The sequence below is a fragment of the Mobula birostris genome, chromosome 2 (genome assembly GCF_030028105.1).
Source record: "Mobula birostris isolate sMobBir1 chromosome 2, sMobBir1.hap1, whole genome shotgun sequence".
NCBI classification, from domain to species: domain Eukaryota; kingdom Metazoa; phylum Chordata; class Chondrichthyes; order Myliobatiformes; family Myliobatidae; genus Mobula; species Mobula birostris.
In genome coordinates, this window is record NC_092371.1 from 50991904 (window position 1) to 51019586 (window position 27683).

Here is a 27683-nt window from a genome sequence, read left to right on the forward strand (position 1 = left end):
CCTGAAAGGAATAGGAACACTTCAGGGCATGAAGGCAAAGACTGAGATTGAGGAAAATACATGTCCAAAACTTTACAAACCCAGGCCAGTGCCATATGCAATCCGTCCAACAGTAGAGGCAGAGCTAAAAAATCTGGAGCAGACTGGGGTCCTGTCAAAAGTGGATTAAAGTGAATGGGCCACACCCATTGTTCCAGTGATGAAGAAAACCTCCAGCACAAAACCAGGAAAACCAAGCAAGATGCGCATATGTGGTGACTTTAAAGTGACTGTCAACCCAGTTCTTCGCACAGTACAGTATCCCCTACCCTGAATTGAGGACATTTTTGCTTCCCTGTCAGGAGGGGAACATTTCACAAAAATTGGTTTGACCTAGGCTTACGTCCAAATGGAAATCGAGGAAGCATCTAAGAAATACCTGACAATAAATACACACAAAGGACTTTACCAGTACAACAGGTTGGTGTTTGGGATAGCATCAGTGCCTGCAATCTGGCAATGGAGCAGGTTCTGCAGGGGATTCCAGGGAGTCGGTGTTACCTGGATGACATCATTGTCACAGGCAAGGATGACGACAAAGATCTTTCTAACCTAAAACAAGTGCTCACCAGGTTACGAGAATGTGGGCTCAGAGCTAATCAACAGAAATGTGAGTTTTTCAAAAAGGAAATTTCATACTGTGGGCATGTGATCAATAAGGATGGCTTACACATGTCTCAAGACAAGATAGAAGCAGTGCTTAAGGCACCACCACCTGAAAATGTGTCTCAGCTGAGAGCATTTCTTGGTCTAGTGAATGACTACCACAAGTTCTTGCCTAACCTATCCACAGTCGTACACCCACTAAATGCATTATTATAGACAGGGACACAATGGAAGTGGACTGAGAGCTGTGAGAAAGCATTGCAAGAAGCTAAAAGACTCAACTTCAGAAGGGGTGCTCGCACACTTTGACCCCTCCTTACCTATCTAACTAGCTTGTGATGCCTCGCCCTATGAGATAGGAGCTGTATAATCGCGCAAGTTTCCAGATGGCTCCGAAAGACCAATAGCCTTTGCCTCAAGAGCGCTAACTTCAGCTAAACGCAACTACGCACAGATTGACAGAGAGGCCCTAAGCTTCCTGTGAGGAGTCAAGAAATTCAGTCACTACCTGTATGGCCAAAGGTTTACTCTGTTGACTGACCATCAGCCTCTCGTGTCAATCTTCAACCCAAGAAAAGGCGTTCCAGTGATGACAGCACAAAGGCTGCAGCGATGGTCTCTTCTCTTTGGAGGTCATAGGTATGACATTGAACACCAGGGGACCAAGCAACTCGGCAACGCAGATGGTTTGTCACATTTACCACTGCCCACTTCCGAAATAACTATGCAAATGGATTCAGCAGAGGTCTTTCACACAACAATAATTGAACAATTACCAGGAACAAACAGCCTTATTGAAAGGGAAACACACAATGACCCTATGTTGTCAGAAGTGTATGACATCACGGTAAAGGGATAGCTAGTGCGGGGTAACATACTGTTTCCAGCCTTTTCAGTGAGGAAGGAACACCGTTGTCAGTGTGTCGAGGAACACTAATGTGTGGCTCACGAGTTGTGATGCCTCCCAAGCTATGCACCAGAGTGCTGGAGGAACTGCACAAGGGGCACCTGGGTACCATGAAGATGAAAGGTCTTGCCTGTGCCTCTGTGTGGTGGGCAGGAATCGATAAACAGATTGAGGACTTGACCAAGAACTGCTCTGGATGTCAAGAGATTCAGAACACACCAGCGCAAGCCCCCCTCCATCCATGGGAGTGGCCCTCATCACCATGGTAACAAGTGCACATCGACTTCTCTGGACCATTCATAGACTCTTTTTTTTAATCGCCGTCAATGCACATTCCAAATGGCCAGAGGTCATCAAAATGAAGTCAACCACATCAGAAAAGACCATTACAGTTCTGAGGACCATGTTCGCCAGGAATGGCATACCAGAACAAATCTGCACAGACAATGGATGACAATTTGTCTCTGAAAAATTCCAAAATTTTATGAAGAACAATGGAATCAAGCACTTTACATCTGCCCCTTACCATCCATCCGCAAATGGCTTGGCAGAAAAATTTGTGTAGACATTCAAGAAAGCCATCAAGGCAATGGACAGCGAAAATCGACCACTGCAACACAGGATAGATAACTTCCCCCCTGCCTATCGTAATGCAGTACATGCAACCACTAATCAGGCTCCTGCGATAATGTTTCTGAACAGGAACCTGAGGTCCCGCATGGATCTTCTCAAACCAGATATATGACGTGATGTGGAGAACAGACAGTTCAGACACTCGAATGCTAAGTCAACATGGAGCCTTAGTGTGGGACAGTCAGTTCTTGCCCATGATTACTGGACCGAAAAGTGGCCACCGGGTACAACTTCTGCCATAGATGGACCACTGATGTATAGAGTGCAGGTGGGAGAGAACATATGGAGATGTCATGTGGACCAAATCCTGGATGTTCAGGTGAAAAACTCAACAATACCTTGCCCGGACTCCCATGACATAGAAGCACATCATATGGATCAGATCCTGGATGCTCAGGTGAAAAACATAACAACATCTTGCCCTGGCTCCCTGGACATAGAAACAAGCACTCCTGATGTGACCACATCGGCCTCATCCACAGATAAGCCTGTCATCAGTGCTGAGGACCCACCTGATGTACCTGTGGAAACTATTTCCCCAAAGCAAACGTTTCAGGGCAGACGTTACCCAGAGAGGCAGAGAAGACTCCCCCCCCCCCCCCCCCAACCAAGAGACTTGAGTTATAATTATTATTACATTACTTAATTATAATTTGATATTATTAAGTTACTAAGTAAACAATTGGTAAGCGTTGTAGATTAGTGCCCCCAGTAAAAAAAAAGTTGATACACTATTAAAATAAAGGGGGAGGAGTGTACCATATAACCTACTGTACAATATAGGACTACTTTATGTTGTACTAATGAATCATATTGAGCATGCGTTACTTTAGTTAGTAAAGAACCCTGTTGATTTAGCTCCTGTCTCCAGCGTTTTTATTAATGATATTGTTGTGTAAACCGGCCATATTCAAGGCAGAGGTTTTTGATTGGTCTGGGCACGAAGGGATGCGAGGAAAAGACAGGAGACTGGGGCTGAGGAAAACCTCATCCCAACTGCGAAACGTGGTGGAAGGAGCATCATAGTTTGGGACTGCTTTGTTGATCAGGGCCTAGACAGCTTGTAATCGTTGAGGGAAAAATAAATTTAAAATTGTATCAAGACATTTTACAGGAGAATGTCAGGGTAGTAGTGTATCAGCTGAAGCTTAATAGAAGTTGGGTAATGCAATATGACAATGATTTGAAACACACAAGTAAATCACAACAGACTAGTTTGAAAGGAAGAAAATTTGTGTTTTGGAATGGCAAAGTCAGAGTCCAGACCTTAACCCAATGCAGTTGGTCTGGCATGACCTGAAGATGGCTGTTCATGCAAGATATCCTAGAAATATTGATGAACTGAAATAGTTTTGTATGGAGGAATGGCCTAAAATTCCTCCTCACCACTATGCAATTCTGTTCAGCAGCTGCAGAAAGCATTTGGTGGAGGTTATTGCTGCTACAGAAGGTTCTGCCAGTTATTAAATACAAGAGTTCACATATTTCTTTCCAGCCTGGACTGAATAATTAAACAATGTGTTCAATAAAGATCCGAAAATTACAACTGCTTCTGTGTTATTAGTTTAGGCAGATTGTGGTTATTGTTGTGACTTGGATGATGAGACCACATTTTGAGTAATTAATCCAGAAAACCAGGTAATTGTGAAGAGTTCACAAACTTTTTCTTGCAACTGTACGTCTCTACCAAAGGAGGTGTAAGGCCCTCCTTTCCTCTGCTCGCGTGCAGGTCACCTTTGGGCAAGGTGCAGCACCTGCTTGCACCCCTCATCAGGGTCATGTGAAGCCATGGAAGCAGGTAGTGGATGGTCATATGAACAGGAGGTGCATATCGCAAGTCCTGGTTATGCGACCACTGACATCAGGCAGACAATCTCTGAAGAATTGCTGGGGTCACCCATCTTGTAAAGACACTGCCCAGAAGAAGGCAATGGCAAACCAGTTCTGTAGAAAATTTGCCAGGAACATTCATGATCAAGACCATGATTGCCCACATAATGAATGCAAAACACAAGTGAAACACTGTTATAGCAGTCTTTTTTTTAAAAAAAGATGATCCAGCTACTGTTCAACAACATTGTTTTGTGGTGAGCACTTTGCATATAGCTTGTTCTATAGGCATTATTTCTCTTCCCTTATCACTTCATCAGAATTTTGAAGTGTACTGATCTGCATTATCATGATTGAGCAATTTTCATTTGAAAGTAGTGATTTGATTTGAGGAATGAACATGCAGTACTGAGCAGAAGTCATGTGGCAGTGCAAAGGTATAATTCTGTGTGCTTGTCCCTTGGGCAGATGGAAGATGCAGTGCGCATACTATTAATACTGGTCTATAATATTAGTGCTGCATTTAACTGTTTTAAACAGTTCTCCTATCAGTACTTAACCTGCATGATATCTTTTAAAATAAGTTTCATTGGATTTGGAAGCATTTTGTTTGATAAAATAGCTGTTAAAGTTCAAAGTAAACTTATGGCGAAATTACATGTATGTCACCATATACAACCCAGATATTCATTTTCTTGTGGTCATAGTTCAATAAATCCACAATAGAATAATAACCGTAATAGAATCAATGAAAGACTGCTCCAACAACAAACTGGGCAAATACCAAAAGAAAGAAAACAAATAATAAATAAATAAATCAATAACCAAACAAGCAATAAATGTCAAGAACATGAGATGAAGAGTCCTTGAAAGTGAGTCCATAGGTTGTGGGAACATTTTAGTGATGAGGCAAGTGAAGTTGCGCGAAATTATTCCCTTTGGTTCAGGAGCCTGATGGTTGAGGGGTAATAACTGTTTCCAAACCTGATGGTGGGTCCTGAGGCTCCTGATGACAGCAGCGAGGAGAAAACATGCCCTGGGTGTTGGGGGACCCTGTGTGCTCAATGATGGGGAGGGCCTTACCTATAATGTACTGGGACGTATTCACTACTTTTTGTAGGATTTTCCAATCAACGGCATTGGTGTTTCCATACCAGGCAGTGATACAGCTGGTCAGTATGCTCTCCTCTGTACATCTGTAGAAGTTTGTCAAAGTTTGCGATGTCATGCTGAATTTTCGCAAACTCCTAGGGATGTAGAGGCACTGCTGATTTTTTTTTCCATAATTGTACATTATCTAATGTCTTTAGCTCAGGTGTTGGTTAAATTCTAAACTGAGGTAACAGTGGACCTGCAAGCAGAGCTGGAAAGTTGAACCTTTAACTTAGTCTCAAGGTTGTATGTGGTAACATACAAGTACTTCGATTTTTAAAAAAATTGAACTTTTTAATTGTATATCATGGTTTGAAGTACAACATTGATCAAAGTAGCACTGATTTTCTGTGATGTCTCATTGTAAAAGATTTATATAGCACTTAGCCTTGTTGTCCAAGTTGCCTACCTAAGTACATCTTATTGGCTGCATTTGGCCTCTTTCCCTGTAAAGCTTTCCTATCTATGTACTTGTTCAAATATCTTTTAGATGTAGTAATTGCACCACCTCTGCAGACGTATCCAATTCCCCTTTAAATTTTTCCTCTTAAATCTATACCCCCTCATTTTAGACTTCCTTACTCTGGGTCAAGGACTGTGACCATTCACCTGATCTATACTCAAGATTTTGTATTACTCTGTAAGGTCATTTCTCAGCCTCCTATCCTACGTTCCAATGGATAGAAGCCCCAGTCTCTCCTTGTAACTCAATTCAGATTTGGCTTTGTGTAGAACTGACTGGCCATGCCTTTATAACATCTTGTAAAAGGTGTTTAATTACCCAACTCTATCAAGTACAGTGGTGGAGTGACATCTGCACCGGACTTTGAGCCGAGGAGTCCTGGGTTCAAGTCCAGCTGGCTCCTTGCACGCTTACCATCCTTGCTGACTTGAGCATCAAGCTAACAACTCGGCCTCGTTTAAAAAAAACAGACAAATGCTATGGAAACGGCAAGGTTGCCATCTGAAGTGCCACAAGGCATGTAGAGGAACAACGATAAGCACAGTTCCATCAATGATGCTTTTTTTAAAATCATTGTTCTTAATGGAAAAGGTTTTCTTCTGCTGGGATGATTGTTTCAACATGTCTTGGAAAATGATCCTCCAGTGGTAATCTGACTGAATGTTGACTGTTTTATTTTAAAGGTACAAGAGGCAAAAGACCTTGAGAAAATCAGACAACAACATAATCTCCGTCCATCATCTGGAACGCACAGTTTGGATGGTTCTTCACAACTTGATCAGATAGAAGAGTGTTCGAGCAAAATGACTACTGCTGAAAATGAAGCAGACCAAATAAATACGATGCAAGAGAAAACAGAAATTGAATGTGTAGAAATAGAAAATGGAACAATGACAGTTCGTAAAGAAGATGATGTGGAGTCTGATCAATTTTTTGATGCTGCAGGTGTTGATATTTATTCATTTGTTTTGCTTTAGAAACTATAATTTGGGCCCATCTCAGACATTGAGATCTACTGAGCAACAAAATCTAGTTATAGGTGAGGATGACTACGAAGACCCTATCTTGACTAAACATGTCTTGAGTAGTTCAGTATCATTTTATATGCTTATAATGCCCAAGGAAATAAAATACTTTCGAAAGTAGTAAATATAATTTTAACGTGAAAGATGGATTTTCCTTTAAACATAGTATTGTTAATTTAAGTTTGCAGCGGAAACTGAGATGGAAGTTAAGATTTGCAATATGCATGTAAAGTTTGTAATCATTACGCTGCAGGAGTAAACTAGTGTGGCCATTAATGACATGCTTCAAATCTATGCAATATTATTTAAGTAGCAATACTCCTTGTTTTTCTGTTAATGTTAATCATGTCAGTTGTAATTTTTATCTTTGGATAGACTTTAATATTTCCTATTTGTCATACTTGGAGCCTCAATTGTTAGTAAGCCAATACACTGGTTTATGATGTATTAATTTTAAAGCTCTGTAAGAAAAATTATGGATGAAGTTTAATATTCAGGCCTTAAGGACATGATCAATATGCACAGATATGTGTTTGTATTAGAAATACTCAGCTCCATTTTAATTTTCTTTGGAGCAGATTTGTGGCACCGTATTTGAAAGCGACAATCTTCCCAAGGTTGGTTGACCTTGGGTTGGCTTTAACTGGTTTATTTTTGTCATGTGTACTGAGCTATAGTAAAAGAAGCAGTTCTGTGTGTCATCTGTACTGATCATTTCACAACATCAGTACATCGATGTAGCAGAAGGGAAAAGCAATAACAAAATACTGTTTGTCTAGTGCAGGTAGACACCAAGGTGCAAGGCCCACACTGAAGTAGATTGGGAGATCAAATTAAACTTTTTGTACAAGATGTTCATTTATGAGTCATATAATGACAATATGGAAGCTGTCTATGGGCTTGGCTTGTGTGTGTGTTCAAGCTTTTGAATCTTCTGACCAGTGGAAGTGGGGGAGAAGAGAGAATGACTAAGGTGCAAGGGACTTTTCAATAGTTCTTCTACATTTTCCACTGCCTTGAGAAAGATGCGGATCAGTGGAGGTGAGGCTGGCCTTCGTAATGGAATGAGGTGTATCCACAGGACTGCATTTTTTTAATGTCAAACAGAGCAGTTGCCACACCAAGGTGTGATGTATATAGATAGTGTGCTGCTGTGGTGCAACTATAAAATTCGGTGGTGGTCTATGGGGACATGCAAAATTTCCTTTGCCTTCTGAGTAAGTAGAAATGTTGGTGTGTTTTTTGTTTTTTTTTTGGTCTATATTATTTGCATAGTTGGATCAGGACAAACTGTTGAGTTTTAACATTGCCTTATTAGTTTATAGCCAATATTCCCTCTAATTTGTAATGACCAGTGTGTGCAAAAATCTTGTGCTGTGCAATTTTTTGCCTAGTGACAACAACGTGTTCACTTTAAGTACGCTGGATGAACTCAGCAGGTCGGACAGCATCAGTTAGAAACGATGAGTCGACGTTTCAGGCCGCAACCCTTCGTCCAGACTGAAGAATGAAAGATGGGGAAGGATTTGAAGAAGGGTTGAGGCCCAAAACGTCGACTCACCGTTTCTAACTGATGCTGCCTGACCTGCTGAGATCATCCAGCGTACTGAAAGTGTTGCTTTGATCACAGCATCTGCAGTTTATTTTATGTTTACAACATGTGTTCACTGAATTTTTAAATGGAAGTAAACCTGAAGCTATTCTAAGCATAATAACAACAGTATAAATAAGCCTGTTCTAAATTCTGCAGACAAATCATCACAAACTCCATGTTGTCCACGCCATCTGTATCAGAAACCGGAAAAGGAAATGTGTTGTGTGCGATTGTAAAATATACTTAACATGCCAACAAGATGGAGGGTGACAACCTTTCATGCGCAGTTTAAATTCCTTTGTGTACTGGTAGCGAAAGATGTGTGTGTATGCTCACCTTGGAGGAAACGTTGTAGCTAGCCTTGAATTTTGGTGGAGCCGTTCACCCAAAAATATGTTTAGTTGACCGAGACCTGTTATTAGCTCCTGAGCAGCATTAACAGATTTAATAGCTAAACATTGTTTGATATATGCAGAATTTATTCTGATGCTATCATTTGTTCAGAGTCATAGTTGTATGGCACAGAAAATGGCCCTTCACCCCACTTGACCATATTAAGCTATTAGCCTATATATCCTGTTCCCATTTGTTTGAGGTAGGGCCACATCCTTTGATGCTTTGCTTAATTCAGTGCTTATCTGAATATTTATTAAACATAGTTATTGTGTCTATTTCCACCACATTGTATGTATATCTAAATAATATTTAAAATAAAACATTCCCCTCAAATCTCCTTTAAAAATCCTTCCTTTTACCTTAAATCTGTGCCCTCTTGTTTGTGAAACCTCTACCTAAAGTGTCTGTGCCTTTTATTTTATTGTATACACTTCTATCAGGTTGCCAAAGAGAAGCGAATCCAGCATATCCACTCTGTCCCTATAGCAGGTCATCCAATCCAGGCATCGTGCTGGTGAATCTCCTCTGCACTTTCTCCAGTGCAGCAACATCCTTCCTGAACTTGCACACAATACATGAAGTTCAGTCTTAGCAGGGTTTTGTAAAGTTTCAACGTAACACCCAAATTCTATATTCTGTTTTCCAATCTCTGAAGGCAAGTGTGCCATACTGTATGCTTTCAACACCGTTTCTACCTGTGCAGATTGGAACTCCCAAGTCTTTCTATTAATCAACATTCCCTGGGGTCCTATCCCTGTTTGATTTCTAAAATGCATCACCTCTTGCTTGGTGTACGTTTGTACATGTAGATAAATTACATGGAGTAGTATCCATGTTTTTAATTTGTGTGTTACTTCAGAATTTCAATACTATTTTACTTTTGTGAACTAAAATAAGTATTCCATGTATTTTGTTTCAGCCAAAGTTTTTGGTATTGCATACTCTAATTTTTATTGTTTAACTTTAGATATTTTAGGTGAAAATCATGAAGAAAATGTGAATGTGGAAAAGATCGTGGGACAGATATTGGAGGAAATGGTGGCCGTTGTGACAAAAGGTAGTTCAAGACATCTTGAAATTAATTTAGCTTGGTGTTGTGGATGATATCAATAGATCTACAGCTATGCAGTATGTGTGCAAAATTCGTAAAATAGAATTGTAAAAAGGTAACTACAGATATGTTTGAGTGGATCTGGTCAAATTTGATTGGAAGGGGATGCCAGCAGGCATGAGGGTAGAGAAGCAATGGCTGGAGCTTCTGGAGTAACTTAGAAGATGCAGGATCAGTTTGCTGAAAGAAGGAGAAGTGTTCTAAAGGGGATGAAGTAACTGTTGCTGACAAGGGAGGTCAAAGACAGTATGAAAGAAAGAGCATACAGTATAGCAAAAAATTTGGGAAGCTTTTGCAAACCAAAAGAAAGCAACTAAAAAGTAATATGTGGAGAAAAGATAAAATATGAAGGTAAGCTAGTGGATAATTTGGAAGAGGATATCAAAAGCTTTTTCGGATAGTAAAAGAGAGGCAAAGGTGGACATCAGCTTGCTGGATAATAATGCTGGAGTGGGAGTAATAGGGACAAATTGGCATTACAAAACTGAATAAGTATTTTGCATCAGTATTCACTGTGGACAACACCAGCACCGTGCTGGAAATTTGAGCACGAGGAAGGCAAAAGTGAGTGTAGTCATTATTAATAAAGTAAAGTTGCTTAGTAAGCTGAAAGGTCTGAAGGTAGATAAGTCACCTGGAACAGGTGGACTATACCCTGGAGTTTTGAAAGAGGTAGCTGAAGAGGCTTCTCTGACTCCCAATAATGGTGCTATTTTTTTCAAAGCTCGAATAACAATCATTTTGTTCTCCTTTACACTTATGTATTCAGAAATGGCAAATAATCTTGAGTCTTGAAATAGTAGTGATCTTTAAAAAAAAAAATCACTAAATTCTGGAAAAGTTGTGGACTGGAAAATCACAAATGTGTCTCCACACTTGAAAATGGGAGTGAAGCAAAAGACAGGCAATTATAAGCCATTTATCCTGACTTAAGTCATTGGGAGGATGTTGGAGTCCATTATTGAGAATGAGGTCTCGGTACATGGAGGCACACAACGAAACAGACTGAAGTCAGCATGGTTTCCTTAAGGGAAAATCTTGCCTTTACATATCTGTTGGAATTGTTTTGAGAAGTAACAGGCAGGATAGTAAAGGAGAGTCAATAGATGTTTACTGTAATTTTCAGAATGCCTTTGACTAGATGCTGCACATGAGGGTACTTAACAAGTTCAGAACCCATGCTATTACAAGAAAAATACTAGCATAGACAGAAGATTAGATGTCTGACAGAAGGCAAAGAGTGGGAATAAAGGGAGTCTTTTTTGGTTGGCTTCTGGGGACTAGTGGTGTTCCAGAGGGGTCTATATTTGGGTCTGCTGCTTTTCACATTATATAGTAATGATCTGGATATTGATAGTGTAGGCACAGTTACTGTTGAGCAGGGAATCTGCAGAGGGACTTGAAAAGATCAGGGAAATGGGCATAGTGGCAGATGGTGCAGTGGCAGTGCAGGAAAGTGTATGGTAATGCACTTCGATAGTTGGAATAAAGGCATAGGCAAATTTCTCAATGGATTGCAAAGGGACTTGGGATCACTCGTGCAGAATTCCATAAAGTTTAACTTGTGGATTGAATCAGTAGTAAGGAACGCAAGTGTAATTTTAGTATTCATTTCAAGAGGACTAGTATATAAAAGTAAGGATATAAAGCTGAGGCTTTATAAGGCATTGGTCAGACCACATTTTGAGCACTATGAACAGTTTTGGGTCCCATATCTTAGAAAGGATCTGGCATTAGAGAAGGTTCAGAGTAGATTTATATGAATCATTCCAGGAATGAAAGGGCTAACATAAGACCATTTGTTGACTCTGGGCCTGTACTCATTCGAAAAATTGAAACCTATTGAATATTGAAATGCCTAGATAGAGTGGATGTGGAAATGCCTAGATAGAGTGGATGTGGAATAGCGAGTCTAGGATCAAAGGGACAAACTCGGGATACAAGGATATCCCTTTAGAACAGATGAGGAATTATTTTAGCCAGAGGGTGATAAATCTCTCAAACTAACTGTCACAGATAACTTGGATGCCAAGATAATGGGTATATTTAAAGTGCAGATGGATTGACCTTGATTAGTAAAGTCATTAAAGATTACTAGGAGAAAGAAGAAGAATGGGGTTGAGAGGAAAAATAAATTAGCTGTGGTTGAATGACAGAGCAGACTCAATGGACTGAATGGCTAATTCTGCCCTCATGTCTTATGGTCTAAGACCAATTTGTTTCCCCTCAGTGCAGAGTCCTGAGCTATTTTCCCAGTTAGGTACATTGTCCACAAGCACACAGGTTGCTCTCTTTTTTTTTTTACAGATATAAATTAGTTTTTAAGTAACAGACACTCTCCATTATCTTTAACTGATCAGCTTATAACCAGAAATGGATCTGAATAAGCAAAGGAAATGGAGAGTAATCGGCCTTCAGTGAATAATTATTTTCAATAGATCAATGTAATTTTTGTGTTTTCATTAACTTGGTTTGGAGCTGAATACCCAGTGTAAACAGTCAGGTGCTCTAAGGAGTTAATTTGTCTGCACTAGTTGCTGTCAAATGGATATATTAGAAGAGTTCAACAAATATTTACTCACAGATTATACAAGGAAATATATTTGCCTAATATTTAATTGGGACTATTTTTCAAAATAAAAGCAAAACAGTTTGGTATTCATCAAGTCACCCAGACTATAGAAAGAACAATGTTGACTTTTCACATCATTGATCTGTTTTTTAGGCAGCATTTTGATCAAAGGTTTTTGAAATGTTATTCTGTTTCTTTTCACATTTGCTGCCTGAACTGCTGAATAGTTCTAGCATTTTCTGTTTATTTCACATTTTCAATATTGGCAATAATTTGCTTTGATATTTTCATTTAATCTGAAACATTTTTCTTAATAAGTTGTGGCTACTCTTCATGTTAATATTTCTTGCCCATTTCTAATTCATCTTGAACGTAAAGGTTTCTGCACTGTTTCAATGATTAATTGAATGAACTGAGCAGGTCCCATTTGGTTGCATTTTATCCATATCCCTCTAAACCATTTTTTTAATCCATGTACACTATTGCGCAAAAGGCAAGCATAGCAAGCACTACCTTCAACACCCTTTCTGCCTGTATCACCACTTCCTGAGAGCTATGTACCTGTGCCCCTGGTCTCTGCTCCACAATACTTGGCAGGGCCCTAATATAATTTTTTATAAATTACAATAAAAAGTATATGTAGTTTTAATTACTGTGTATTGCAAGGTACTGCTGCTGCAAAATAACAGATTTTGACAACATGTCAAACCTGATTCTGCTTCCTACTTCAACTTGCCAAACTGCAACACCCTTGAGTTAAAAATCTATCTGCCATTCCTTGATCCTTGTTCCAGTTCATCTAGATTCTGTTGTAATTTTGGATTAACTTTCACTGCTCACTATACTACAAATTTTTGTGTCATCCAGTAAGCATGCCACTTATGTTTTCCAAAAATAGTTTTTATAAATGATGAACAGAAGCTTACCCAGCACAAACAGGAGAAAATCTGCAGACGCTGGAAATCCGAGCAACACACACAAAATGCTGGAGGAACTCAGCAGGCCAGGCAGCATCGATGGGGTGGGGGGTGCGGGGGAAGTATAGGTGACATTTTGGGCCCAAACTCTTTGGCAGGAGACAGTTTATCCAGCATCTATCTTTGTGACACCTTTCTGGTTTCAGGCCTGCAGTCTGGAAAAACAATTCTCCACTGCTACTATGTCTCCTTCTGCCATTCCAATTTTGTATTCAGTTCACTAGTTCATCCTGGTTCTCCTGTAGTCTAATCTTCGAGACTAGACTACCATCTGAGACGAGATCAAAGTCTTTTAATGTGGAATCACATATTAGGTGACAGCAACAGGTTTCCTTCATAGGAATACAACAGCTCATGAGGTTGTGTGTTTTGCAATAATCCAGCATTGTTATGTAAGATCTGCATTTAAATCTTAAATACTAGAATTTACTTTCTTCTGCTTTTGATTGGACGTGGCATGTTAGCATAATGGTTAGCACAACACTTTACAGTACAGATGACGCAGAGTTTGTACATTCATGCTGTGGCCCTATGGGTTTCCTCTGGGTACTCCAGGTTCCTTCCACAGCCCAAGGACATACTGGTTGCTAGGTTAATTGGTCATTGTAAATTGTCCAGTGATTAGGCTGGGATTAAATCAGAGACTGCTGGGCAGCACAGCTCAAAGTGCCAGAAGGGTCTGTTGTATCTCAATAAATAAATTAATATCTCTCTTCCAGTAGCCTTCCCGCTGCTTGGCCATTAATTTGACTCTTAGTTCTGCCATCCTGATTGCCCTGGCAAGCACAATTATTTATCAGTTGTTGAGGAAACTGCAAACAAAAAAATAATTTGTTAACAGGAGCTTTGTTTTCTTGTTTAAGAGACAGAATTGAAAACTGATGGAACTCCAGAGACGACGTCACAAAATCAAGTAGCTGTAGAATTCCATGAACACCTGCAACCTAATGGCATCCCTGAAGAATCACTTCAAGTGCATGATAGCAGTTCAGTAACTGATAGAAAATCTGTACCTGATTGTGATGTCCAGGTAAATAACTTAAGAATTGTTTCTCATTAGAATCCAAAGCAACCTCTTTTTGAAGAATTTCAAGGTGTAGTTTTTATAGTTTCTTTGCTAGAGATGTAGTTCTGTCTGGTATAATAGTTTACCAAAACAAAAATGCAAGTATAACTTGGGCTTCATTTTGGCCTGAAGTAAAGAGGGGGAAAGTGTTGTTTGATACAACTGGGGGAGAAATAGGAAAGGAAAGCACACAAAATGCTTGAGAAACTCGGCAGGTCAGGCAGCATCTATGCAAATGAATGAACAGTCAAATGTTTTGGGCTGAGACCTTATTTTGGATTGGAAAGGAAGGGGGGGAAAACATCAGAATAAAGAAGTGGTGGGAGGAGAAGGAGGATAGCTAGAAAGTGATAGGTGAAGCCAGGTGGGTAGGAAAAGTAAATAGCTGGAGAGGATGAAATCTAATAGGAAAGCAGAGTGGCCCATAGGTGAAAGGAAAGGAGGAGCGGACCCAGGGGAATTGATAGGTAGGTGAGAAGAGGCAAGAGTCCAGATTGGGGAATAGAAAAAGAGGGGAGAGGGAGGGAAAAATTATTTTACCAGAAGGAGAAACCGATATTCATGCCATCAGGTTGGAGGCTACCCAGAGGGAATAAAAGGTGTTGCTCTGCCACCCTGAAGGTGGCCTCATTGTGGCACAGGAGAATGGAATGGGAATTAAAATGTTTGGCCACCGGGAAGTTCCACTTTTGGTTACGGAACGGAGGTAGTCCCCCAGTTTACAATGAGTCTCATCAATGTAGAGGAGGCCGCATTGGGAGCACCAGACACAGTAGGCAACTCCAGCAGATTCACAGATAAAGTGTTGCCTCACTCGAAAAGACTGTTTGGGGCCCTGAATAAAAGTAAGGGAGGAGGTGAATGGGCAAGTGGAGCACTTCGGCTGCGTGCAGGGATAAGTGCCGGGAGGAAGATTGGTGGTGAGGGACGAATGGACAAGGGAATCACGGAGGGAACAATCACTGCAGGAAGTAGTGAGAGGGGAGGGGAGTTAAAGATAGATTTGGTAGGTTCTCTTTGGTGGAAGTTGCAGAGAATAATATGTTAGAGGCAGAGACTCATGGGGTGGTAGGTAAGGATGTTGGTCACTGTTAAGGCAGTGGAAAGATGGGGTGAGCGCCGATGTTCAAGTAATAGAGGAGATGTGGGTGAGAGCAGCATCAATGGTGGAGGAAGGGAAACCTGTTCTTTGAAGGACGAGGAAATATCTGATGTTGGAAAGGAAAGCCATATCCCAGGAACAGATGTGGCAGAGATGAAGGCGCGGAGAAAAGGGAATGGTAGTTTTACAGGAGACGGAGTGGGAAGAGGTATAGTCAAGGTAACAGTGGGAATCGGTAGATTTATAAAAGATGTCGGTCGATAGTTTGACTCCAAAGATGAAGACAGAAATCAAGAAAGGGGAGGGTGGTGTCATGAATGGGCAGTTCTCTTATTGTAAAAGATATCCTCTGTAAATAATGTTCTACTCTAATAAAATTGTTCTTTTTTACTTTTGAGTGCATTGCCCAAATCTTATTCACAATTGGGCACTTGCCCTGATGCGAGGCCCTAGTCAAATATAGATCTACATATTTGGAGTTTTGGTATGGGGAAAGTGAACATGAATAAGTTTGGAGTTAATTAAATCCTATGGATCCTTTTGTTTAAGTTGAGCAGTTGCAGTTTGCACATGTAAGCATTTCAACCATGAGATTCCTGTCAAATTTCCAAAAATTAGAAATTCCAGTCTTCTCAAGATGGGATGCACTTTTGTTATTGGCAGATTCAAATATTTGATATTTTTTAACATCTGCAATTGCTATATAATTTCTCGTCAATCTTAGTCGTTGTAGAAGTTTTTCTGTATAAGCTGATGGCTTCATTTTTGAACCTTGAGTCTCACAATCATCAGGATCCTGTCTTAAATGATATTAGAACTTGATACTTGATCCCATTTTGTCTTTCAGTCTTGCCCAGTCTTCTCATGATCATATTCCATCTAAATTTACTTAAGTTCAAAGACAAGTTTATAATCTCATCATTGTGTACTGTTTAAACTGTTGCATCCTGTTTGCTAATTTCATCCTATTTCATCCCATTTGACCTATTTGCCTTTGGCATCCTGCACAGATAAAATGCGGAATAGTTTCTTGTTATATCTTCTGTACTCTTGAATATGGCAGTTTATAATATTGATTCAGTTTTTCTTTGAGTTTGGCTTGATCTGCTTGCATTCCTTGTAGCTTTATGTTTGATGGATTTTACATTCTTTTGTGTTTTCTTTCTCTTGGCTAAATTATTTCATCAGCAAGCTATGCCCTTTGTTCTGTTTATCCATCCCCACCCATTTTTGCAACTTTAACTTGTTTTCTCTTTTCCCGGATCTGGTGAAGTGTCTTCAACCTGAATTGTCAGCTCCAGTTTCTCTTTCCACAGACGCTGCCTGATTGATGAGTGTTTCCATCATTTTGCTACTTAATTGCAGACTTCAGACAATACAGTTTTTGATTGTCATTAATTGAGCGTTCTTTCAGCAATGCTATGGTGTTTATGCTGAGCTTAAATCTAGTTATGAGTTCAATATATTGTGGCATGGATGGACCATTTAGTTGTTACATTTATTGCCTGGATGTATTGTGATAAGTTGTCCATTTATAGTTTTATGTTAAAATTTATTTAGGCCAAAGTCAAGTTAGAAGACAATGTAATTTTAGCTCACGCTATTGCTCCTCACCATGTTGAAAATCTCCAGTGAAACTATGTAAGGCTTGTCCTTTTCTTTTGCATCTCCATTCTCAAAATATTAAAGGATTGCCATTAAAATGCATTATTAAATTTTAAATAGCAGTTTTGCTCTTTTAAAAAAAGGTTCTCTGCCCAAAACATCAAAGTTCAAAATGCACATTATCAAAGTATGTATGCATTATACAACCTCGAGATTTATCTCCTAACAGAGAGCCATGATACAAAGAAATTTAAAGAAAGACAGTCAAACACCCAGTGTACTGAAGAGAAACAAATCATGCAAACAATAAACGCAAGCAGATAGCATTCAGAACTGAAGTCCACAGAATCTGTCCCGACCTTTAGTTCAGTGCAGAGCACAAGCTGAACTGGCCCACCCCTCGTCTCAGGCCCCGATGCTCTGACCTTTTCAATCGGGCCCAACGTCTGATTTGCTATCCAAACATCAGGTTCAGCTGCTTCAATACTGTCTGGGGCCCGGACTCTACTGTCTCAATTTGGCCTATACCCGACCTTTCCAATTTAGCCCAGAACCTCAATCATCATCCAAACATCAGGTCTAGTTGCTTCGATATACTCTGGGTCCTCTACCCCACTGTTTCGATTTGGCTTGTACCTGACCTTTCCATTTCAGCCCGTGGCTTAAATCGATTGAACCTCAGGTCTTCCTCGCTCTTGGCGCCAGGCCTGCTGCCTAACCTTGCCTCAGTTCTGTCGCATTCAATCGCCTCTGAGTATCCACTGTCCATTCATTTCCATAGGTGTTGCCTAACCTGCTATGTTCCTGCAGCATTTTGCGTATGTTGCTTTGGATTTCTAGCTTCAGCAGACTTTGTTGTGTCTATTTTAATGGTTGATTTTATTCTGATTCTTAACTGTTGAAGATTTTCCCTTCTTGGTCAGGAAGCAAGTGTGAAGTTACTGGCTATTTCTGAAACAAGATAAGGGACAATTAAGTGATCTAACTAAAGCAGTTGTATTAACACATCACTTTTTCCTTTTGGTTCAAGGAAACTGAAGCTTTAGTGCCGCCACCTGTCAATGCTAAATTCTCCCACGTTTTGCAGAAAGATGCATTTTTGGTTTTCAGATCACTTTGCAAGCTTTCTATGAAGCCATTAAGCGATGGACCGCCTGATCCAAAGTAAGTCAGTGTCCTAATGTTCGAAAAAATAGTAATATGAAATAAAATATTGTGTACTTTACAAACAGACTTAATTCGCAAAATTGGTGGGGGAAATAGTAGAGAATTAATTGAAGATTATATGGATGTTTGTGGGAACAGTCTTGAGTTCCATTTGTCTACAATACTGCAAAATTGTCCCCCTTCATCGCTAACTTTTGAAAGAACCAAAAAATTGCTAATATTGTTGGGAGTTCCTCATTGAAGTTCATCATGGGTCATGTAGTTGCTGGGTTAAGTTGGTTATCAAATATATCTTGTTATTTCCATTAATGATACAATTTGCCCTTTTGACTCTAGTAAGGCATGAGTGAATCACTCAAGTCCTCTTAGGCTACTTCCACACTAGACTAGATAAATCTGTAACCAAAGCTCCGTCCACACTGAAACGGTGTTTTCCTCCCTCAGAAACGCTGTCCAGAGTGAATAAATCTGAAAACGCCTAATATCCATTGTGGTGTGTACGGGGTAACTGGCTATTTTTAAAACTGCTGTCATGACATGCAGGAACAGATGGTGGTGGCAGCGCAGCATTTCTTTGTTTTCTTGAACGCAACCTCCAACACCACAGCAACAATGGCGGACGGCTTCATGCATGTGTTGTTTACTTTCTTATCTACATTAATAGCTTGTTTGGAGTTAAACATAACAACCATATCTACCATGCACAGACAGCATATCTATGTATAAAAGGGTGTCGTTTATGCTCACAGTTGCTGTGCAATGGATCTACACAACGTCAATGCCGTGGTCAACCGTACAAAGATCGGCGGTTTTGGAGACGACCCAGCCAAACCACTGCGTGCTGGGACAATTTTGCAGATGAAGTTTTGGTTCCTGAAGAATGGTGTGATAACTTTAGAATGTTCAGGACCTCCGTGCTTCGTCTAAGCGAACTATTACGTCCTCACATCAAAGGCCAGACAACACGAATGAGATCACCGGTGGATGTGGTTAAAAAGGTCGTTTGCACTTTGTACTACCGAAGCGATGAAGGAAGGCTCAGGAAAACAGCTAATGCGTTTGGATTATCAAGGCAGGTGATGTCCAAGATAATTAGAGAAGCATGCAAGGCTATAACTATATATTTGGCCCTGCATATATCAAGATCCCACGCACAGAGTCTGAAGTGAAGTACCTTGTAACCAACTTCTACCGTGCTCACGGCATGCCACAGTGTTTGGGGGCGGTTGATTGCACACGCATCGAAGTTAAACAGCCTACAACAAACTCCACAAGTTACCTGAACAGAAAGGGCAGATTTTCTTTGAACGTACAGGCTACATGTGATTACAAATTCTGCTTTATGGATGTTGTTGTGAAATGGCCAGGCAGTGTCCATGATGCTCGTGTATTTGCAAATTCAAAAATTAGTGACTACTTGAAAAACGAGAGGATCCCCTCTTACCGACAAGTTGTGGTGGAGGGTGAAGATGCCATTCCTGTTTTTTTGCTGGGAGACCCTGCATATCCCCTGATGCCTTATGTTATGAAAGAGTACACTAACAGTGGTGTGACCCCACAGGAACAGTATTTTGGCATGTCCTTCTGCAAGTCAATAATGGTAATTAAATGCTCTTTTGGACATTTGAAGGCAAAATTTGGTGCTCTGCGCAGAGCAATGGACATAAATATGGAGGACCTTCCCTTTGTTATTTATGCATGATTTGTGCTGCACAATTTCTGTGAGACAAACAAAGAGACTGTTCCTGAGTAGAATGTTACTGCAGCTTTGCAGAATGAGGGAGAATTTCAACCCCCCACACAACCTAACAATTTCAGAACGGACAGCAACGAGACTAAAGCCAGAAGAGTTGGAAGTGTACTCACCAAATACTGTGACCCATAACTTACTGAATAAATGAGTATACTCACTTCGCCCTGTTTTCTGTCTTTGTTTGTATTAAGGTGGTTTACCTATTTATGCAAGTACTTCTCAGACAGTACATGTGTAACAGCCTTATGTAATATAGTATGGAAATACAAGATAACACTGATGCTGACATGTTTTATACATTTAACAAGGTGCTTTATTATTGTATTACTTGTGCAAACATTCAGTAGATGCAATTGTCACTACTTCCAAAATGTCATTTTAAGTAGTAGCTTATATTTGGCACAGACATGAAAATGTTAAGGGCACAAAAGGAAAATGGTAAGTTTCACTTTTACTAGGGTAAAAATAAAATTACTTTTGCCTAGTAGCTCGTTTCATTGCACATGTTAAATATAGCAAAATAATGCAGAAAGACATGGCAAAAGTAAGGGCAAACAAATGAGGTAACAGCAAATTTCACTTTTGCACAGTAACAAGCTTTATTGCATTTCGTTGTAGCTTTTGTCCCTTTCATCCGTGAAGAGACTGTGGCTGTAGGAACTGTTTCCAGGGTTACCCCTCTGTGGGAGTGGGGAAGATGTTGGTGGGGCCACCTGGAGGTTGTGTGCCCATATGTGTAGCTATTGTAGTGGCTGTGAGGCTGGTATTGGGGCGGTGAAAAGTACTGGAGGGGGGCCATCATATTCCTCATCGTTGCAAATACCTCTGCAACATAGTCAATTTTTCAATGTTCGTTGTCAGTCGGGTCATACTGTCCGTGAACTCCCTGTCAGTTGCCTCCATATGCTCCAGTATTTGCTTCTTTAGTTTTTAAATCCTCCTGCTCGAGAGCCAACAGCTGTCCATCGTTTGGCAATTTCTTTTTAAGTTTTTCCAGTCTGCAACTGGACAAGCGCGCAGCAAGTCTTTTGCGGCGAGATTCGACACCAAACATGTTGCAGCCATCACCTGTTGCTTGGTCCAAACTGTCGGAGTTGGGCGTACTCGCCGAAGTGGGTGAAGAGGCTGTATATCAGTCGCTGTGATGTGCATCGGCTCTATCCTCCAAATCACAGGTTTCAATGCCGCCTTGAACTGCCGTTGTGGGTGGTGAGCCGCCCCAGATCTGTTCACGTAGCTCAAAGTACAGTAGATTGACTCTACTGTGTCCACTTCTTCATCCCGCGCCCGCTGCCTGCCGGTATTTGTGGCGAATTACCTTAAGTTTGATTACAATAATTGTCTTGGTTATATCGTCCAATTTTTGCGGGTAGTCCTAACCCAGAGATTCCGACTGCTTTGCTGCGAAGTAGTTCTTTATAGCGGTCAAGGAGGATGTCGTTGTATTTGGTTTGGCACGACTCCCAGTCCACGTTCTCCACTGCTTTGCTGACTTTGTGTCGTTTGTAACTCGCAGAAGCAGCTCGACTTCATCGTCTGTCCAAACGAAGAAGTTTGGCCTGCTGTTTCCAGCGGAGGTTTTCTTTGTATCCCTTGCAGAAATTGTTGAAAACTTTCTTTCGCTATTGTTGTAGATACTCCAGTTTTTAACCAATGACTGCAGTGGAAACGGAAATAGAATACCGCCTCCTCTTCTGTTGTTTTCTGCAGATGTGACCTGCGCATGCCCAGTAGGAGGAGATTCGCCCAAATATCCGTTTTATTGTGGACGGAGATATTTTAAAAAACACCTGGTGTTTATACATGAAACTGGCGTGTTCAAAAATGATCCGGTCTAGTGTGGACGTAGCCTTAAATTATTCCAACTAGAGGTGAATTTAGTTTTGAAATTTTACTTTAACCTTTAGTATGTTTGGCAGTATTGCTTACCGAGTACAGTAGATTCCAGTTAACTGGTCCATCAGTTAATCAGGGCAGCGGCTTATTTGGGACAATTCTTAAAGAAGAAAAACTAATTGAGAAAATATCTGAGATTCCTTTCATTTATTTGGGACATCATGCTGCTCAACAGACAAAAGACTGTTGCCAAACTATTTCTAACTGGCTTTAGTCACATGCACTTGTGTGGCTGTTGGACACTACATGCTAAGAGCAAACACATTTTAAAATAGTACCACCTGTGTGTGTTTGAGTTCAAGAAGCACTGATTTTTGTCACTGATAGTTACTGAGAAATAGAGGACAATTCAGAGCTGTGGGTTTAAGCAATCAAGCTTGGAGATGCCAGAAGCAGCTGAGAGTGAAAATGAAACTATTTCATTAGTTCAGCAGTATTTGAAGGTATCAACAATCATCTTGAATGTTACAATGAAAATGAAGGTTTGGAGAATGCAATTGTATGAAGGCAGTCCATTAGCTGCACTTGGTGTCTGTGCTGATTTTGTTCATTTACAGTTAATCAAAAGAACATGACAGCATACACTGGATGAATTCCTTTTCCTAACTATTGGGAACTAATACAGATTAATAGTACTGTGGTAGCATTGGTCGTATTTGAATTTGCTCTGTATTTCATTTAAATGCATAATCTGTTACTCAGTTAAATGGTGCTGTAGTTTGTCTTCTCTATACCTTTTTAATTATTTCCAAGAAATTTTGGCTAATTGAGCCAAAATGTACTGGGCCCAATGTGTCCCAAGTAACTCAGAATCCACCATTTGCATTTGCATTTTGTTTGTGTTGCAAGGTAATATTTTTATTCATTCACAAATAATGTGACACCCAATATTACTTAAGTACATTTCATACCCTGCTATTTATGCATGGATGGCTTTGAAATGTTCATGATAACAATTAACAAACCCTTTATGTTGGAATGTTTTCAATAAAAATGTTGGAAATACTTGGCAGATCAGGTTTTATCTGTGAAAAGAGAAATGGAGTTAATGTTTCAATTTGAAGGTCCTTCATCTGAACAGGACTTTAGTGCTTTAGATTGTTCTTTTGTTGTTTTCCTCTGGGTGTTTCATTACTTTCTTATGCCTTTACCTCATTTGACTTTGACATGTTTTCATTCCCTATATCTTAAGTTCTTAGTCCTTCCGTTTCTCTTTTTCGACCCTCATTTTAATACGATATGTTTCCATTCCAATTCTGAGGAGGAAACAAATTACTTGTGCAGAAATTCTTGTAGTCTGCAGTAGCATTTCACCCCAGCAGCTACATGCTTACAATGGAGTAGAGTCTTAGAAAGGTTTAATTGCACAGAGGTTAAGAGAATGGAAGACTAAGCTTTGTTACCCACACCTAGAACTTGAGTGCATTTGGGATGTGGAAAGATGTACGGAAAAGGAAGGTCCTCTCAGTTCAAGGAAGAAGCAGCTATATTGCCAACATTGTTTCTTGTCACCATTCCTCGCACCTTCTCTGTAATGTTCTATTCCATATTTTCTTGCCTTTGCTTGAAGTTAGCAGCTGGAGAGCTGGGGTGAAGGGTGGAAAGCCAAGAATTGTGAAGGGAGAGGGAGAGAAAAGAAACTGAAAAGGAGCTAAAGGTAAAAATCGTATATTATGGGGAAAATCTGAGAAGCTGAAAGTTTGATCTTTCAGCGTGATCATTTGTATTGCTGTACCATTATTTACATTTTCTACAAATTGTAAATAGCACAAGGTATCAGAAGGAAAAGCAAATATGTCCAATTCTTTTCACCTGTTGGTGTAATATTCTAGCACTTCATGAACCGATTTTTGGTTATAGACCTTTGAACCACATACAGTGGCATGCAAAAGTTTGGGCACCCCTGTTCAAAATTTCTGTTACTGTGAATAGCTAAGCGAGTAAAACATGAACTGTTTTCCAAAAGGCATAAAGTTAAAGATGACACATTTCTTTACTATTTTAAGCTAGATTACTTTTTATTTCCATCTTTTACGTTTTCAAAATAACAAAAAAGGAAAAGGGCCCGAAGCAAAAGTTTGGGCACCCTAAATGGTCAGTACTTAGTAACACCCCCTTTGGCAAGTATCATAGCTTGTAAACGCTTTCTGTGGCCAGCTAAAAGTCTTTCAATTCTTGTTTGGGGGATTTTCGCCAATTCTTCCTTGCAAAAGGTTTCTAGTTCTATGAGATCCTTGAGCCGTCTTGCATGCACTGTTTTGAGGTCTATCGACAGATTTTCGATGATGTTTAGGTCGAGGGACTGTGAGGGCCATGGCAAAACCTTCAGCTTGCACCTCTTGAGGTAGTCCATGGAGGATTTTGGGGTGTGTTTAGGATCATTATCCTGTTGTAGAAGCCATCCTCTTTTCATCTTCAGCTTTTTTACAGACTGTGTGATGTTTGCTTCTAGAATTTGCTGGTATTTAATTGAATTCATTCTTCCCTCTACCAGTGAAATGTTCCCCGTGCCACTGGCTGCAACACAAGCCTAAAGCATGATCGATCCACCCCCGTGCTTAACAGTTGGAAAGGTGTTCTTTTCATGAAATTCTGCACCCTTTTTTCTCCAAACATACTTTTGCTCATTGCGGCCAAAAAGTACTATTTTAAATTCATCAGTCCACAGGACTTTTCTCCAAGATGCATCAGGCTTGTTTTGATGTTCCCTTGCAAACTTCTGACCCTGAATTTGGTGGTGAGGACGCAGGAAAGGTTTTCTTCTGATGACTCTTCCATGAAGAACAGTGCACCACCACTCCAGGGTCTGCTAAATCTTCCTGAAGGTCTTTTGCAGTCAAACGGGAGTTTTGATTTGCCTTTCTAGCAATCCTACGAGCAGTTCTCTCAGAAAGTTTTCTTGGTCTTCCTGACCTCAACTTGACCTCCACTGTTCCTGTTAACTGCCATTTCTTAATTACAGTATGAACTGTGGAAACAGCTACCTGAAAATGCTTTGCTATCTTCTTTTTGCCTTCTCCTGCTCTGTGGGCATCAGTTATTTTAATTTTCAGAGTGCTAGGCAGCTGCTTAGAGGAGCCCATGGCTGCTGATTGTTGGGATAAGGTTTGAGGAGTTGGGGTATTTATAAAGCTTTGAAATTTGCATCACCTGGCCTTTCCTAATGATGACTGTGAACAAGCCATAGCCCTAACAAGCTAATTAAGGTCTGAGACCTTGGTAAAAGTTATCTGAGAGCTCAAATCTCTTGGGGCGCGCAAACTTTTGCATGGTGCTCCTTTCCTTTTTTTCACTCTAAAATTGTACAAAACAAAAATAATACACTAATCTTGCTTAAAATGTTGAAAAGAATGTTTTATCTTTAACTTTTTGACTTTTGAAGATCAGTTTATCTTCTCCTCACTTAACTATTCACGGTAACAGAAATTTTGACCGGGGTGCCCAAACTTTTGCATGCCACTGTACAGTGCCATGTAAAAGTGTTCAGCCTCCAGCCCTTTGTTCACATAAATGTGTTGTTACATACCAGCAGCAACAGACCACTAACTCACCTTTTAATTTTAAACAACTATGTTTATTAGTATCTACTCAACATATAGAAAATTTAAACAAACTACGCTTCTAAACAGAAGTTAACAGTGTTATGCATTTGTGGCTCCCAAACCATCAAGCTTAGGAACAGTTCTTAAAGTTTTAAGATGGCAAGCTTAAAAAAAGTTTCGGCAATCCACAGAATAGGTGAGGGGAGAGACTTGTAAATACACATTAAACTGCAACAAGGAGGTGATCACGAAGAATTCCACAGGTTCCACGCTGGGAAAACGAAGATCTCAGCCGTCCAGTTGTATTCCAAAATCCATGCAGAGATATTACAAGGTGACACTCACGGAATATTCCTTAGCACAAGTGGTCACCACATAACACACCCGAGTCCATGTAAGGGTTAACGAAAGTTGTCGCCACAGAATACTCCAAAAAATCCACATATGGATCATAAGAAGTGACAGTCACATATCCAATATGCACTGTGTGCCACTCATTCACCCAATCCTTTGGGCATGGAAAAGTATCAAACTTCACCCGTTACTGTAGCGAGCTCTAGCTCGCAGTCCAAAGTCTTAACTAACTATATCTATCTGTCTCTGTCTCTGTCTCTCATACTCTGAGTGTTCTAGCAGTCTGTCTGCATTTTGTTACACTGACGTCGTACTCCCGCCTCGTCCAGACCTTTAAAGTGACGCTCACAGTAAATGAAACCCATGGTCACGTAACAGTGTATGACAACCAGGGATTTTGATTAATTTAACTGATATTTTTTATTTGAGGATCACAGGCTCCTTTTTTCACTGCAGAGCCCAAAAAAACAGGAAAATTGGAAAGTGTGAAAAAGTAAAATTTCAAAAACTGAAATATCAGCAGTTCAAAATTATTCATCCCCCTTTGCTCAGTACTTAGTTGAACCACCCCTTGCAGCTCTTACAACTAGTAGTATTTTTGGATAAGTCTCCTTTAGCTGTGCACAACATGGTGGAGCAAGATTTGCCCATTCCTCCTTGCAAAATTGCTCAAGATGTGCCTGTTGGTTGTGGAGGGGCAGTGGACAGCAATCTTGAGGTTTTACAAGAGATGTTCGGTCGGGTAAAGGTTAAGACTCTGGTTGGGCCACTCAAGGACATGAACTTTCTTCATTTCAAGCACCTCCATGGTTGCTCTGGCAGTGTGCTTGAGGTTATAGTTCTGCTGAAAGGCTTAACTTCCTCCCCAGTTTAAGCTTTCTGGCAAAAGCTAGCAGATTTTTTATCTAGGATTTCTCTGGATTTAGCAGCATTCCTCTTCCTATCAATCCTGACCAAATTTTCAGTCTCTGCTGCTGAAAAGCATTCCCATACATGATGTATCCACCACCATACTTTACAGTAGGGTTGATGCTAGCTGGCTGATGCATAGTATTAGATTTATGCCATATGTACTGCTTAGTGTTGAGGCCAAAAAGTTCCGCTTTCATCTGATCACAAGACAAGGCTATATACTTTTTTTTTACGCAGGGCTTCTTCCAAAGATTCAAAGTATGTATAAATTATACAAACTTGAGATTTGTCCGTTTACAGGCAGCATCAAAGAAAGAAACCTATAAGAACCCAATTATATAAAAAATAAAGACCGACACCCAAAACAGAGAGAAAGAGAAAAAAACACAAATCATGCAAACAATAAAAGTGAGCAAAAGCATTCCAAACCAACTTGAGTCCTTGGGTTCAGAGCAGCCTGGAATAGGTCCCAAGCTTCAGTCTACGTTCATCGTATTAGCCGGGCAAATTGCCGCGAAGCTCACAGGCATGAAGCACAGTAGCTGGCGCAGTCTCCCAGCCATCCATGAAATCGACCCAACCCTTGCTTCCTATCCCAACACCCTGCCTTTCCAGACTACCTGGGTCAGTGTTTACAGTGTCCAAACAGTGGATTGGGGCCCTGACACAGCAGTATGCTCTGGCCCTAGACCTCGCCACCCAGCCCGAAGCAGTTCTTAACCTCTCCAGATCGGCTTGGTGCTTAGAGCGAACCAACCTTGCACCCGGATTAGTTAGGCAGGCATCAAAACTGTTCCACCTCAACGACGACTTTCTAAGTTGCTCACTCCAACTTCATCTGCGACCCCCATCTCCAACATGTCACGCTTCAGCTTTGCAACCCACCACCACTGCGGCTCATCCTCCCAATTAGTTTTGCCTTTGTTTGCCTCTTCATTATTTGCAGTGATAGCTTACATAATTGAGAAGAAGAGTTGTTTC

The 27683-nt window shown here is 40.4% G+C and overlaps 1 protein-coding gene across 2 annotated transcripts in view; it reads left to right on the top strand.

The window, feature by feature from the left end:
• Window positions 1-27683, top strand: part of LOC140186428 (brefeldin A-inhibited guanine nucleotide-exchange protein 2-like) — a 146686-nt gene that overhangs the window by 36031 nt on the left and 82972 nt on the right. Inside the window, exons 6-9 of one of the 2 annotated variants that reach the window (XM_072240701.1) lie at window positions 6314-6575; window positions 9613-9702; window positions 14169-14335; window positions 18109-18242. In XM_072240701.1, coding sequence (XP_072096802.1) covers window positions 6314-6575; window positions 9613-9702; window positions 14169-14335; window positions 18109-18242 — 653 coding nt within the window. The other variant, XM_072240708.1, reaches the window with a different exon arrangement.